Raw genomic sequence first — 14,677 nt, forward strand, 5'->3', positions numbered from 1 at the left:
CTGATGTCTTATGTTTTATGTACCATGACAGAATGGAAAAAAGAAAATAAAAGCCAAGATTGCAGCTGTACTTGCCCTACTCAGAAAGCATTCGTACAATGATCAGTGAACACTACCAATTAGAATACCTATCCTTCACTTTATGTACAGTAATGGAATGCCAAATCTAGGTTTCAATATCAGTCAAACTAGAAATGGGGCAGAGAACTTTCACTCCCATCACAGGTTATTGCTATACAGGGAAAAGGATTTAAAAAAATTAAACTCAAGTCCTTGTTTTGGTAATTTGTTGAAGAAAATTAATGTATAAGAGCTAAAAGACAACAGACTCTGAGGGTAATGATTACTTAGATTGGAAAATGCCATAATAAAACACAATAATAACACTTTTTCTCACAGAATAAACATCTCAGCAACCTCTCATACCTAATTTCACAAGTTAACTTAACTAACCTGCTCACAAACTAGCGATGTTAAGTTGTGTATGACAGTGAGCAGCCTTAAGTCATCAATGAACCTAAAAAATAAGCAAGTAAATCTTAAGAAGAAAAAATGTGGATTTATTCTAAAATCACTCAAAGAAGGGAAGGGTTTAAGGACAAAAGAGTATATTCAGTAAGGTACAAATAGGATTTGTCATAGAGTATACTGACCTAGTAGGTTATTTCACTAGTACTCAACACTCCCTTCTGTATCTCCTTTGCAACCTTTGTCCTCTCTTTTCCTGTGTGTTAAATCTTGCCACCACCTCCTGTTCTAAATAGAACTTCAATTCGTCAATAACCAGGTGGGTTTTTTAAGCCCCCAACCTGGAATCATTTCCATGTTTACCTACTGCAGCTCTTCCGATTCCAGAGTGTCTTCTGGAATCCCTGGATTTGTTCTCGTACAACTCCCCTCAAGGTTACAACGGACCTTGAAATCATGAACAACAACCACTGTAATACAATAAATAGCAGGATACCATTCATAAAATAACAGACATCCCTGAGATCATCTCTTATGCCGAAGGATTCCTCACCATTCTTATATTTCACATTCTACAAAATACCTACTTCTTCCATGCATCCTTTCATTGTTAGGAGAACTACAGTATGTCCCATCCCATATAGACGAAGTGGTGAGGCAGCCTTCTGCTGTTATGCATCTAAAATATGGAACAGCTTACCAATAGAAATTCATCAGGCAAAAACGGTGGAGAACTTTAAAAAACTGCTAAAAACTCATTATTTTAACATGGCTTTCTCTTGGCTTCATTTCAGTTTAATCCTGATATTCTGTATATGCTTCTATCTATCATTATCATTTTTTGGTGGCTCCGAAAACCCTACTTTCTCTGCTGTTCTTTTTCTGGTTTTCTGTGGTGGGGTATCTGCGCCACCACCACCCAATCATAGCTCCGTGATGTCCCTACATTGATGGATTGAAGGCCAGATGTCCACATGACCATCATCGTCAAATTCTTCCATGTGAAGCCTGAAAACCATGAAGACTAATTTAGATCATTTATGTTAGGTAGAATGCCTAGAGGGGGCTGAGTGGTCTCGTAGCCTCGGAACCCCTGCAGATTTTGTTTTTTTCTCCAGCCGGCTGGAGTTGTTTTTTGTTTTTTCTGTCCTCTCTGGCCATTGGACCTTACTTTTCTTCTATGTTAATTAGTATTGCCTAATTTTATTTCGGTATTTTGTCTTTTTTTTCTTTCTTCATCCTGTAAAGCACTTTGAGCTACATCTTTGTATGAATATGTGCTATATAATTAGATGTTGTTGTTTTAGATATATGCTCACAGCTCACAGAACCTTATAGCCCATCTTCTACCCAACTAATCCGAAGTATGCTGCAGATATTGTCCCAAACTGACCCTACCTTAAAGTTCACATAGTCCAAACAGCAATGACAGATATACAACAGTAAATTATTTTATTTTATAACGTAATGCAAGGAAAAACACTTCTGCTGAATCTTGCCTGCTTGCCTGTGGTTTAACAGTCTTCACATGCTGAAAGCACTTGGCCAGCTGAGCTTTAAGAAGTGGCGCTTGCCACCCATCCCAATATTTACACAAAAAGGTACCTCCAGGCTGTAGTACTTTATGAGCAAGGTCAAGCACAGACATGCACATGGAGATAAGTTTCTCATGGTCCATCTCTTTTATTCCACTAGCATTAGGAGCCATGTCACTTAGAATGACATCTGCTCCTTGCAAAGGAAGAAGGTCACAGAGTTTGTTTATGGTTGTTGAGTTGGTGACATCTGTGTTTGGCAAAAATTGGGCTCCTTCTAGTGGAGTAATTTGCAGAAGGTCAACTCCAACTACAAAACCAACAGGGGCTTCTAGATCTGCAAAATGTAAAACAAAAATAAAGAAAAATTAACATATTTATGAGAAAGGGTGTTATCATGTAGTAAACTGGCATATAACACTTTCACACTGGTTACACTGCCATCAGCTCATGAATATAAATGTCCGTATGCTTCTTTCTTCATCTTTTTACTTTACACTCTCCAACAGCTGTCCTCTTGAATGGAACAGATATAGCTAAAATAATAACCAACACATTATTAAATCATTTATTGGGCTGGGACTAATCATCAGCTCTTTAAAACCTCCGTTCAGAGAATCACTGGAAATCCAGTCAGTTGCTTTAAAACAAACAATGTGTTTATCACTGTACACTACAATGTGTTATGTTACAGCAGGGGAGGGCAAATTCAGTTCTGGAAGGCAGCAGTGGCTGCAGGTTTTTTGTTCCAACCCAGTTACTTAATCAGAAAACAATCCTTGATGAAAATGTAATTTCATAGCTTGTTAGTGCATTAACTCTACCATGTCAGGTCATTCTCATATTCTAGATCTTTTTGTTCCTTTCTAAGGATATCATCCAAATGATTTGCAGTCTACTATGGATGAGTAATTCTCAGTCCTTCACTTTTTCTCTTCATTTTCCTTCCAAGTATTTAATTAAATCAAATAATGCACAAAAAATACACACAGGTATAAATGGAAACAAACTAAATGGAGAAATACTGGCTTCTTTTATCATTTGCATTGTATTGCTAATAAGGAGCAATTAAAAACCGAGAATACAGCTGTTTAAGACTAAAATAAGCAATAAGGGTTCAAAATCTTAACAAGCGAAACAACTAAAATGAAGCTGAAGTGTTACTTGAGCAATAAGTGCTTCTTATTAAGCAAGTGGTGTGGAGCGGCCCTACACCCTACTGAATAACTGAATCGTAAGATATCAAAGCTGTAACTGTTACATTTTAATTAAGTTTATGTACCAAAGACAATAAATGTAGCTAACAAATAAAGACGGTGGAAGAAAAAAAATGCGTTGTTCAAAATGTCAATTGAGCAATGTTTACTTCTAATAAACTGCAACCAATAAACAGAGAGTGTAAACTGGAAGGCTGACGTACTATTTACACCTAACTAATAGAAAGTTTGTGGAAAGGTTTGTTGGCATTCATCTCAAAAAGGGAAAAACATGTCAAAAAGTACAGTGTAAGAACATTGTTGATAAATGATAAGAAGGATCCAGGGACTCACAGGGTTTACATAATAATATCATGGTACTCTGATTCATTTGGAATAGCAAAAAATGGGCTTCATTAAAGAATACAACGTTGTGTTTTTTTTTTTTTTTTGGACAGAAGTGAATCTCAATTGAGTCATTGGTTGCCTTGGCCCATGACAAGATATAATGAGTTGTGCATTCCGATATCTCTCTCTCGGCCCTCATTTCATATACACTTTAATAGTAAACCCTATTTTTCTGTTGCTCTGCACAAGTCATGCCAGTATTTGTAAGTCATTTTTATTAATGGTTTATTTGTAACCACAGGACAATTTTTAGTTGGATGTTTTTAGAAGTCGTCTCAGTCTTGATAAACCTGCGACACTGTCTTGAGAGAAAATCCCATTAGTATTGCTACTCCTAATAATCTTATACAGTACTGATTTATCTAGTACCTACTACCCTAATGAGCAATAGGGCTGCTCAGTATTATTTATACCTAACTGTTTTTATGTACAAGTGTAAATATGTGTTTGCTTTTACAGGCAGAATCCTTTGCTAGATTTTGTAGGCAATTCAAGGGCTTGAAGAATGTTGGCAGTTTGTGAACTGACATGCTTAATGAAGAAAGCAAACAAACAACATACTTAATTGAGCACGAAGTTTAATTAAAGACTGAAATTAACCTTTTATTAAGAAGTCAGTTTTTACCAAAGCTATAAGCCAGAAGGCCTCCAGGGAAATCTTGCCATATGGGGTCATGGCGGGGGAGCGAGTCATTAGCCTTTATCTGAATCACATTATACTTTACTGCTAAACAAAATGCTTGCAAAACTGTATAGGCAAGCACCTGAGTTGAAGTTCATCTTATATTTATTTAAATGTGAATGACAAATTGTTGTGTTTGTGTGTATTCTGTTATAGACTGTTGATGTACCCGGCTTGCACCAGTTGCTTTCAGAATAATAATAATAATAATAATAATAATTCATTACATTTAAACTTGTCTCTGTTACCCGGACCAGTATAAACAGTTTATGTACATAAATATAGTGACCCTATAATTCAAACTTAATTAATTGAGAGGCTATGAAAATTAAGTGAACAAATGGATTGCAAATTCGTAAGGTTGGCATAAGTAAGAAAAGGAAAAAAACACCACATATGCTGTGGAAATCCAATAAAAAAAACAACACAAATTTGACTTAGAAAAAAATGAAGAATAATTTCAATTACTATAAAAACAAGTGGAATGTCATCCAAATCAAGCACTTTAGTATTAATAGATTATTAATCTGGTACAATTATATCTATAATATTTAAGGATGAGCAGCACATTGGTGCAGTATTGAGTCCTGCTGCCTCAAAGGTCCACTGCTCTGCATTTGAATCCCACATAGGGATAATGTCTATATATACAGTAGAGTCTGCAAGTTCTCCCTGTATTTGTGTGGATTTTCTCAGAATAATCTAATTTTTCTCTAAGATGTCCAAAGTCATGGGTGTTAAGATATTTGGCGATTCTTAAACTGAACTCATGTAACTGAGTAGGTTCTGTCATGGACTGGCACCCTGCACGTCCTAGTTTGGATTAAGTATGCTTAAGACCTTTACAGTCATATGAAAAAGTTTGGGAACCCCTCTTAATTCTTTGGATTTTTGTTTATCATTGGCTGAGCTTTCAAAGTAGCAACTTCCTTTTAATATATGACATGCCTTATGGAAAGCAGTGACATTAAGTTTATTGGATTAACAGAAAATATGCAATATGCATCATAACAAAATTAGACAGGTGCATAAATTTGGGCACCCCAACAGAGATATTACATCAATACTTAGTTGAGCCTCCTTCTGCAAATATAACAGCCTCTAGACACCTCCTATAGCCTTTGATGAGTGTCTGGATTCTGGATGGAGGTATTTTTGACCATTCTTCCATACAAAATCTCTTCAGTTCAGTTAAATTCCATGGCTGCCGAGCATGGATTTTCAATGATATTCAAGTCAGGGGACTGTGACGGCCATTCCAGAACACTGTACTTCTTCCTCTGCATGAATGCCTTTTTAGATTTTGAACTGTATTTTGGGTCATTGTCTTGTTGGAATTTCCAACCCCTGCGTAACTTCAACTTTGCGACTGATGCTTGAACATTATCCTGAAAAATTGGTTGGTACTGGGTTGACTTCATCCGACCCTTGACTTTAACAAGAGCCCTAGTCCCTGAACTAGCCACACAACACCACAGCATGATGGAACCTCCACCAAATTTGACAGTAGGTAGCAGGTGTTTTCCTTGGAATGCGGTGTTCGTCTTCCGCCATGCAAAGCGCTTTTTGTTCTGACCAAATAACTTAATTTTTGTCTCATCAGTCCAAAGCACTTTGTTCTAAAATGAATCTGGCTTGTCTAAATGAGCATTTGCATACAATAAGCGACTCTGTTTGTGGTGTGAGTGCAGAAAGGGCTTCTTTCTCATTACCCTGCCATACAGATGTTCTTTGTGCAAATTGCACTGAATTGTAGAACGATGTACAGATACACCATCTGCAGCAAGATGTTCTTGCAGGTCTTTGGAGGTGATCTGTGGGTTGTCTGTAACCATTCTCACAATCCTGCGCATATGCCGTGCCTGTATTTTTCTTGGCCTGCCAGACCTGGGTTTAACAGCAACTGTGCCTGTGGCCTTCCATTTCCCGATTACACTCCTTACAGTTGAAAGTGACAGTTTAAACCTCTGAGATAGCTTTTTGTAGCCTTCCCCTAAACCATGATACTGAATAATCTTTGTTTTCAGATCTTTTGAGAGTTGCTTTGAGGATCCCATGCTGTCTGTCACTCTTCAGAGGAGAGTCAATGGGAAGCACAACTTGCAACTGACCACCTTAAATACCTTTTCTCATGATTGGACACACCTGCCTGTGAAGTTCAAGGCTTAACGAGCTAATCCAACCAATTTGGTGTTGCAAGTAATCAGCATTGAGCAGTTACATGCATTCAAATCAGCAAAATGACAAGGGGACCCAAATTTTTGCACAGCCAATTTTTCACATTTGATTTCATTTTTATACAACTAAATACTGCTTCACTAAAAATCTTTGTTCGGAAAACACCCCAGTACTCAGATGTTCCTAGGAAATGAAAGACATAACACTTATCTTTTTTTGTTGAAAGTAGAGTAAATTATTATGCAGGCTGAGAGGGGTTCCCAAACTTTTTCATATGACTGTATGTTACTGTATGTTTAAAGATATCACGGACTACTCTGGAAAAAAAGCATGTACTTACTAAAATCATTTATAGTTTCTGCCTCAACTCTCACCAGGAAAAGTGGATAAGAAAATAAGATGAGATGATAGTTACAGTATTAAAAGACAGACTGAGTTCAACAACTACCTGCTTTGTCAGAATTAACCTTCTCAACTGCAACTTGGCTCCACGCTCCTGGTGCTGCTCCACAGTCTATCACGCGCAGTCCAGGCTGAAGGATTTTATATTTTTCATGAATCTCAAGTAGTTTGAATGCACTGCGGCAGCGATAGTTTTTCACTTTAGCTTCTTTCACAAAAGGGTCATTTAGCTGTCTCACCAACCAGCGCTGCTCTGCCACAGACTTGCCTTTCAAAGACTGTGGGAACTTCTTCCAAAACTGGCATGAACTATGCAATGATCTGGTCAGCAGATGAGAAGAAAACATTTCTGCAAAGAAAAAATTATTTGTAAGGGAAATTATAAAAATTGTTTTTTTGCCATTTAGTGTTCACTCAGGTTAGAACACCTTTAAATTACTAAATATAAGGCAATCAGTCTTTGATTTAAAGATTTCCTCTCTTGCTCTTAAGATTCTGCATGTTTAGGAAGGATTCATTATTATTTCCATAAAAACACTAACTTTATGTTATTGGGACAGTACAAGAGACAGGAATAATAACAGAGAGAATGTGACATGCCACAAACTGAAAAATGTAAACTCAGTTTCATTTACAATACAAACAGATTGGCTTTAAATTGCTTTAAGATAGTGTGGCAGACGACCGGGGACCTTGCCCCACCGAGACGCCTGGAGAGTGAAAGGATCGGGAGAGAGGCAATGCCTTCCCTGGGACATGAGAGGGCAGCCCCCCTTGTTTGCATCGGGGCCACAGGACTGGTGCTTGGAAGCTCAATCCTGTTGGAGACCATGGGCACCGCCAGGGGCTCTTGGACAATCCCGGAGCCTTGGATGGCAACACTTCCACCACACCAGGAAGTGCTGCTGGGAGAGAACCCGGACGCAGTGAAACATGCCACACCAGGAAGTACATCAGGGAGCACTTCTGGGTGCATTATAAAAGGGGCTGCCTCACTCCACTTGGGGAGCCGGAGTCGGGAGATAGAAGACAGAGCTTGCGGGAGTGCAGTTTAGGCGGCTGAAGGAGAGAAGAAAAGAAAAGGATAGAAAGGACTGTGAGCCATTTGTGCCGATTGATACATTGTGTAGTGCTGTGTGCAGGAGACAGCAATAAATGTGTGTGTTTTTGGGACGTTTGTCTCGTGGTCTGTTTGTGTCCGGGCAGAATCTCCATAACAGTAACTGAAACAATACAGGCCAAGATGTACTGCCACTTTCTTCATACCAGAATCCTACTTTTTTTCAGTTCCTGCTAAGATAGACACTGGCTCACTACAACAGTAAATTGTGCAAACAGATAAATGAACAAAACTGCATTCATACTTAATTTTGAAAAGATTTAGATGTACTGGTGTGAGATTACTTCTGTCTGAACTCAAAAATGTTTTACTCAGAAAGGAAACATCATCAAATATAATTTCTAATAACAGGCTAGGGATCTGCACTGGCAATCGGAAGGTTGCAGGTTTGAATCCCGTAAGAGCCAAAAAGGGACTCTACTCTGCTCTGTTGGGCCCTTGAGCAAGGCCCTTAATTTGCAATTGCTGAGTGCTTTGAGTAGTGAGAAAAGTGCTATATAAATGCAAAGAATTACTATTTTCATAGTATCTTCAGTCTCGGGGCATAGTTTCCAGTCCATCTCAAGCCATGTGCACACATATACACACACACACATTCAGTTAGGTCCATAAATATTTGGACAGAGACAACTTTTTTCTAATTTTGGTTCTGTACTTTACCACAATGAATTTTAAATGAAACAACTCAGATGCAGTTGAAGTGCAGACTTTCAGCTTTAATTCAGTCGGGTAAACAAAACGATTGCATAAAAATGTGAGGCAACTAAAGCATTTTTTTAACACAATCCCTTCATTTCAGGGGCTCAAAAGTAATTGGACAATTGACTCAAAGGCTATTTCATGGGCAGGTGTGGGCAAGTCCGTCGTTATGTCATTATCAGTTAAGCAGATCAAGGGCCTGGAGTTGATTTGAGGTGTGGTGCTTGCATGTGGAAGATTTTGCTGTGAACAGACAACATGCGGTCAAAGGAGCTCTCTATGCAGGTGAAAGAAGCCATCCTTAAGCTGTAAAAACAGAAAAAACCCATCCGAGAAATTGCTACAATATTATGAGTGGCAAAATCTACAGGTTGGTACATCCTGAGAAAGAAAGCAAGCACTGGTGAACTCAGCAACGCAAACAGACCCGGATGTCCACAGAAGATAACAGTAGTGGATGATCGCAGAATCATTTCCATGGTGAAGAGAAACCCCTTCACAACAGCCAACCAAGTGAACAACACTCTCCAGGGGGTAGGTGTATCGATATCCAAGTCTACCATAAATAGAAGACTGCATGAAAGTAAATACAGAGAGTGCACTGCAAGGTGTAAGCCACTCATAAGCCTCAAGAATAGAAAGGCTAGATTGGACTTTGCTAAAACATCTAAAAAAGCCAGCACACTTCTGGAAAAACATTCTTTGGACAGATGAAACCAAGATCAAGCTCTACCAGAATGATGGCAAGAAAAAAGTATGGAGAAAGCGTGGAACAGCTCATTATCCAAAGCATACTACATCATTTGTAAAACACGGTGGAGGCAGTGCGATGGCTTGGGCGTGCATGGCTGCCAGTGGCACTGGGACACTAGTGTTTATTGATGATGTGACACAGGACAGAAGCAGCCGAATGAATTCTGAGGTGTTCAGAGACATACTGTCTGCTCAAATCCAGCTAAATGCTGTCAAATTGATTGGGCGGCATTTCATGATACAGATGGACAACGACCCAAAACATACAGCCAAAGCAACCCAGGAGTTTATTAAAGCAAAGAAGTGGAAAATTCTTGAATGGCCAAGTCAGTCACCTGATCTTAACCCAATTGAGCATGCATTTCACTTGTTGAAGACTAAACTTCAGACAGAAAGGCCCACAAACAAACAGTAACTGAAACCCACTGCAGTAAAGGTCTGGCAGAGCATTAAAAAGGAGGAAACCCAGCATCTGGTGATGTCCATGAGTTCAAGACTTCAGGCTGTCATTGCCAGCAAACGGTTTTCAACCAAGTATTAGAAATGAACATTTTATTTCCAGTTATTTAATTTGTCCAATTACTTTTGAGCCCCTGAAATGAAGGGATTGTGTTAGAAAATACTTTAGTTGCCTCACATTTTTATGCAATCATTTTGTTTACCCCACTGAATTAAAGCTGAAAGTCTGCACTTCAACTGCATCCGAGTTGTTTCATTTAAAATTCATTGTGGTAATGTACAGAACCAAAATTAGAAAAAAGTTGTCTCTGTCCAAATATTTATGGACCTAACTGTATATACAAACTCAATCATGTCCAGCCAATTTACAGTGTTGTTATTCTGGATGTTCAGACATTGGAGGAAACTGTTGAACCTAGAGAAAATAAGTGGCACAGTGGTTGGTGCAGCTGCCTCACTGTTCAAGCATCCTTGGTTCAAATTATATGTCTGTTTGCTGTCTGTGTGTAAGCTGGATAGTTTTCTCCCTGGTAGATCTGGTTTTACCCTTACATCTCCAGAACCTCTGTGAGTGTGTGAGTATACCCTGGGAGAGACTGTCACCCTGTCCAGGGCTGATATTGATATTGCCTTGTGCACAGTACATCGACAAAAGTATATTGTGATAAATGTGTAGAAGACACATGCAAACAGGTAGTAAAAGGTCGCTGTAATGTGTAATTTATAGCTCCACAAAAAAACTGAAAATTACTTATCGTGCAACAGCTGAATCTGGTGCTGCTCACATAGGCTGCAGTGACAGGTAAGCCTGAACTGTATTAAGTGAGTCTGACAACGTTTCACTAAGAGAACATACAGACTTCTCACAGATAGTCAGCAGACTGGGAATAGAGACTTGGGGCCTATTAGCTGTGAGAAAACAGAGATAACAAATGTGTCACCATTAAAATAGTCAAAGCATTGATGTACCAGCGGCATATTTTAACAACTTGTTAGGGATTTCCAAAAAAAAAAAAAAAGTTTCATTGCACTCATCTGGGGGGGGGGGGGAAAAACAGGTTAGTGCAATATGTTATTGATTTTTAGATTTTCTTTCAAAAGATACATAATAAGACACACATAATAAAAGTACTAAATATGGAAATGACATTAATTTCACTTGAAAATGGAAAGCAAATTATCTGAATGTTGTATTTGGCCCAAATATTTGTTTTAAACACTCTTATTAAACAATTATGACAAATGCACAAAAAAGGGCTCTAACCTAACAGACGGCAAACTGACCAAGTGAAAAAATGAAGAAAAAAAAACCAAAACTGAAATGACACATGTAAAGATCACAAGAAGAGAACTGTACAATAGTGACAGGATAATATAGGATTTCATCAATACAAATTAGGCAAAATTAAAAATGCATTAAAACAACAGCTTCATTGGGACAGATGCAGATATACACTAATCATTTGCATAGTGTTGCTATTAGAATACCATTTCCCAGCATCTTCCACACCTAGAGGTGAGTTATTTGTCTGATATGTACATAATGCATTACACACACAAATTTCTTTCTACAAACACAATATAAGTATTTCCAGGTTTTATGTAAAAAGTACTAGACATAGTAACTTTGTTAACGGATCGATTCAATCAGTAATAACAGAATGAACCTATTGTGAACTTCGCACATTTAACTAACAGCTAATAGATTATATTACAGTGCATTCCTAATAATTAATGAGACTTCTAATGGTGGCTATTTTTATGGTCAGGTAACATTTGGGCTTCAGTGGCATATGATACAAGTGCAAAAACAGTGAAAGCGAGATCTCCTCATTCAGTATATAAAGCACAGATAAGAGTACAGTATCTCATAAGACTTAAAAGCCTGGAAAAAATCAAAGGCTTTGACATTCAAAGACTTGTATTTCTAAATGCACTTTGTAAAGGCAACAGTCAACTTTTTCTCCTGAGGTATCCAAACACAGTTCATAATAGCAGGATGGAAAAATTGTAAAACAACCAACTGTCATGAAAACTTTCTTTAATTGGCATATATGGATGAAGCCTATCGACTGCAACGAGTGCTAGCAGGACAGAATTAAGCTGCATCACACTCAAGTATGCTGTTCTTTGACACAGCACTTAAAGACTCACTGCTTTACTTTGTAACAGCAGCAAAGAAAAGTGCAGGCTTTATCCTGTTCTTCTTGACACAAGTACAAGTATACTACAGCATCTAAAATTCATTTTCTTCCGTATGTTTCAAAATATTTTAGTCACTTAGAATTTTCATTAGTCATTTTATTTACAAAAACAGCCAACTTACTGTGTTTAAAGCAATACACAAACATTCATTAACAATGCTGCATACTAGTGGATTAGCTGTTAGTGAAAACTCTAAGAAAGCTACCAGAGTGTACTGTGAGCATATGTGACTGTGCCAGTGGAAAAGGAAATACATCAGTTCATCTGACACCTGAGAGTTCAGAATATAATTTAGCATTCTTGGGAGCGTGAGCCTAACCCAGCAGTATAGACTTCATGGCAATAAGAAATCCTGAATGGCACACTCATATAGACTTGCTCATTCCAGTTTAATTCTGAGTTGCCAATTACCCAATACAGAAGTCACTTGGAGTGTGTGAGGAAAACCAGAGTACTACCCAGAGGAAATCCAATGCTAAAAGAGGGAGAACATGCAGACTCCACACAGTAAACAGGAAATGATTTGAACTCCATTTTCTAAATCTGTAATGTAACAGAACTAACCACACTGCACCAAACTAATTCTAAATAAGGTCCCAAGACATAACTTGTTAAGTTTCCATTTGCAACATATTATACTCTACTTAGAGCTGCTAACATACATTCTTCTACCTGATGAAGGTACCTCCAATGTTCTGTGCTTATCTACACAATTGAACCTCCTTCACACTTCTGTATTTTCAGCTTGGCCACCTTTATTTGGTATGCTTTTATCCAAAGTGACTTACAAAAGAGGTAAACAGTCGAGTAACATTAGGCTCGGGCCTGTTTGTTCAGCAAGTGTAATAGGACAGGTAACAAAACTTGATTGCTCCAAGTGAAGATGTAATGACTCATACATTTACAATCAATAAAGCAGTTACACTTAAATAAAGAAGTTACACTTAATGCCATAGAATGTTCCTGGTGATCCAGAAAGTGTTTTATTAGTATAATTTTTTTTTTGTTGCCACTGGTTTCCAACATTTTGGGACAATTGTGTAAATTATTGAAGATTACACTTGTAGTAAAACAGTTCATTGCCAACGCTATACAGTAATGGTGCATTAGGGGAAATCGGTAAAGTGACTCTACTGTATTTCGGCATTGACAAAATGAAATATAGAAATGCATAGTTTAATCCAATCAATTAACCATTACTTCTCGTACTTGCACATTATAAATGAATATTCTTCCTGTATCATCTCGACACACAGACAGCAGTGAACACGAGTGAGTTCTTGTTTTTTTTGTTGGCAACTGCAATATTACCTTGTTTCGAAAAAAAAAATTTCATTTCGCGATATTCTTATCAGTTAATCGATTGGGAGCGCAAAAATAAACTATTGCTGCACTAATACTTTGCCATAGGATTGCCGAAATATTATTTGACAATACTGTATTCCATTGCTGGATTGTCTGGTGACAACTTCGTTTTAAAACAAAGTATTATTACTTGGCTAACACATTTATCTAAGACAACATTTGAAATACAACTGGTTACATTTCTTTAGTTTTTTTTCCAACTGGAGCATACAGCTGAAGTGACTTGCCATGGTCATACATTGTCAGTAAACAGGTTAATGCACAACCTTAGGCTTTCAGGTCAAAGCCATAACCACTACGCCACACGCCAGAAATAGTCATTTCAGAAGATGAGAACTTACTGCTACTCATCGTTTAAAAAAAGTCCTTCTTGCGATTTCAGCGTGTGAGACTGTGTTAAAAAAAGGGTATTTCATTAACTACGCACCCACACTTGTCATTCAGTTAACTCCGGGCAATCCTCCGAATACCGGTCCCAAATTATTTAACAACTCTTTTCCTATCGAGTGGACAATATTTAGGAGCGGGAGCAATAAAGTTAGTTATAACCAGCTTACTTATTTAAAAATATAGGTTGCATCATGACGAGTGGCTTCAGTGGCTAGCCAGACACCGCTTGATCAAGAACAACGTCGATTGCGGTGTCTGTAGACGTCCAATGGCTTTGGTTAGTCGTGCTGAGTGCAGTGATGGCTATTCGTGGCGTTGTGCTGGAATTAATACAAAATATTGGAAATACATCTTATTGTCTTGCAATAAATGTTTTTTCGCGGCTTTCAGTGTAGTATTGTCCACTCGATAGGAAAAGAGTTGTTAAATAATTTGGGACCGGTATTCGGAGGATTGCCTAACTCTGACCACCTCCATACCACAACCATTGCAACAGGATCTGATCTTTCTCGCATTTCCACGCAACTAACGCGCGTCACATTTGTATTTGGTCAATCTCGTTTAAAACTAAAAAAGTTTATGCAATAAACTTCCTCACATACAGGATTTGCACTTGGATTAAGTGTATAAATATAATATAATAAACATTATATTTCCAATGCCAAACTTTCATGTTAGGATAGCTTATCAATAAATGAAAATGTTAGTTTATATCTTACTTTTATTATATATCCTGTCGGTCCATTTTAGGTGCGACACGCAGAAAGTAAGGGCGTCCAATCAACAGAGGCAATGCAGTAGGCGGGAGCAGATAGGC

General features: G+C 38.0%; 1 protein-coding gene across 2 annotated transcripts; it reads right to left on the reverse strand.

Annotated features, from left to right (window-relative positions):
* Window positions 1–1,903: 1,903 nt before the first annotated feature.
* mrm2 (mitochondrial rRNA methyltransferase 2) lies at window positions 1,904–14,673 on the reverse strand. 2 transcript variants are annotated; one of them, XM_028813924.2, is made up of 3 exons: window positions 14,580–14,673; window positions 6,916–7,218; window positions 1,904–2,340 (listed from the first exon to the last, which is right to left on the reverse strand). In XM_028813924.2, exons 2-3 carry the CDS (start codon window positions 7,214–7,216, stop codon window positions 1,916–1,918), a joined length of 726 nt encoding a protein of 241 aa, XP_028669757.1. In that variant the 5' UTR covers window positions 7,217–7,218; window positions 14,580–14,673; the 3' UTR covers window positions 1,904–1,915. The 2 variants fall into 2 exon arrangements, with proteins under 2 accessions (XP_028669757.1, XP_028669756.1); XM_028813923.2 differs by lacking the exon at window positions 14,580–14,673 and adding an exon at window positions 13,812–13,921.
* Between the last annotated feature and the right edge of the window lie 4 nt (window positions 14,674–14,677).

This window comes from Erpetoichthys calabaricus, chromosome 11 (genome assembly GCF_900747795.2).
Source record: "Erpetoichthys calabaricus chromosome 11, fErpCal1.3, whole genome shotgun sequence".
Classification (NCBI taxonomy): Eukaryota; Metazoa; Chordata; class Cladistia; order Polypteriformes; family Polypteridae; genus Erpetoichthys; species Erpetoichthys calabaricus.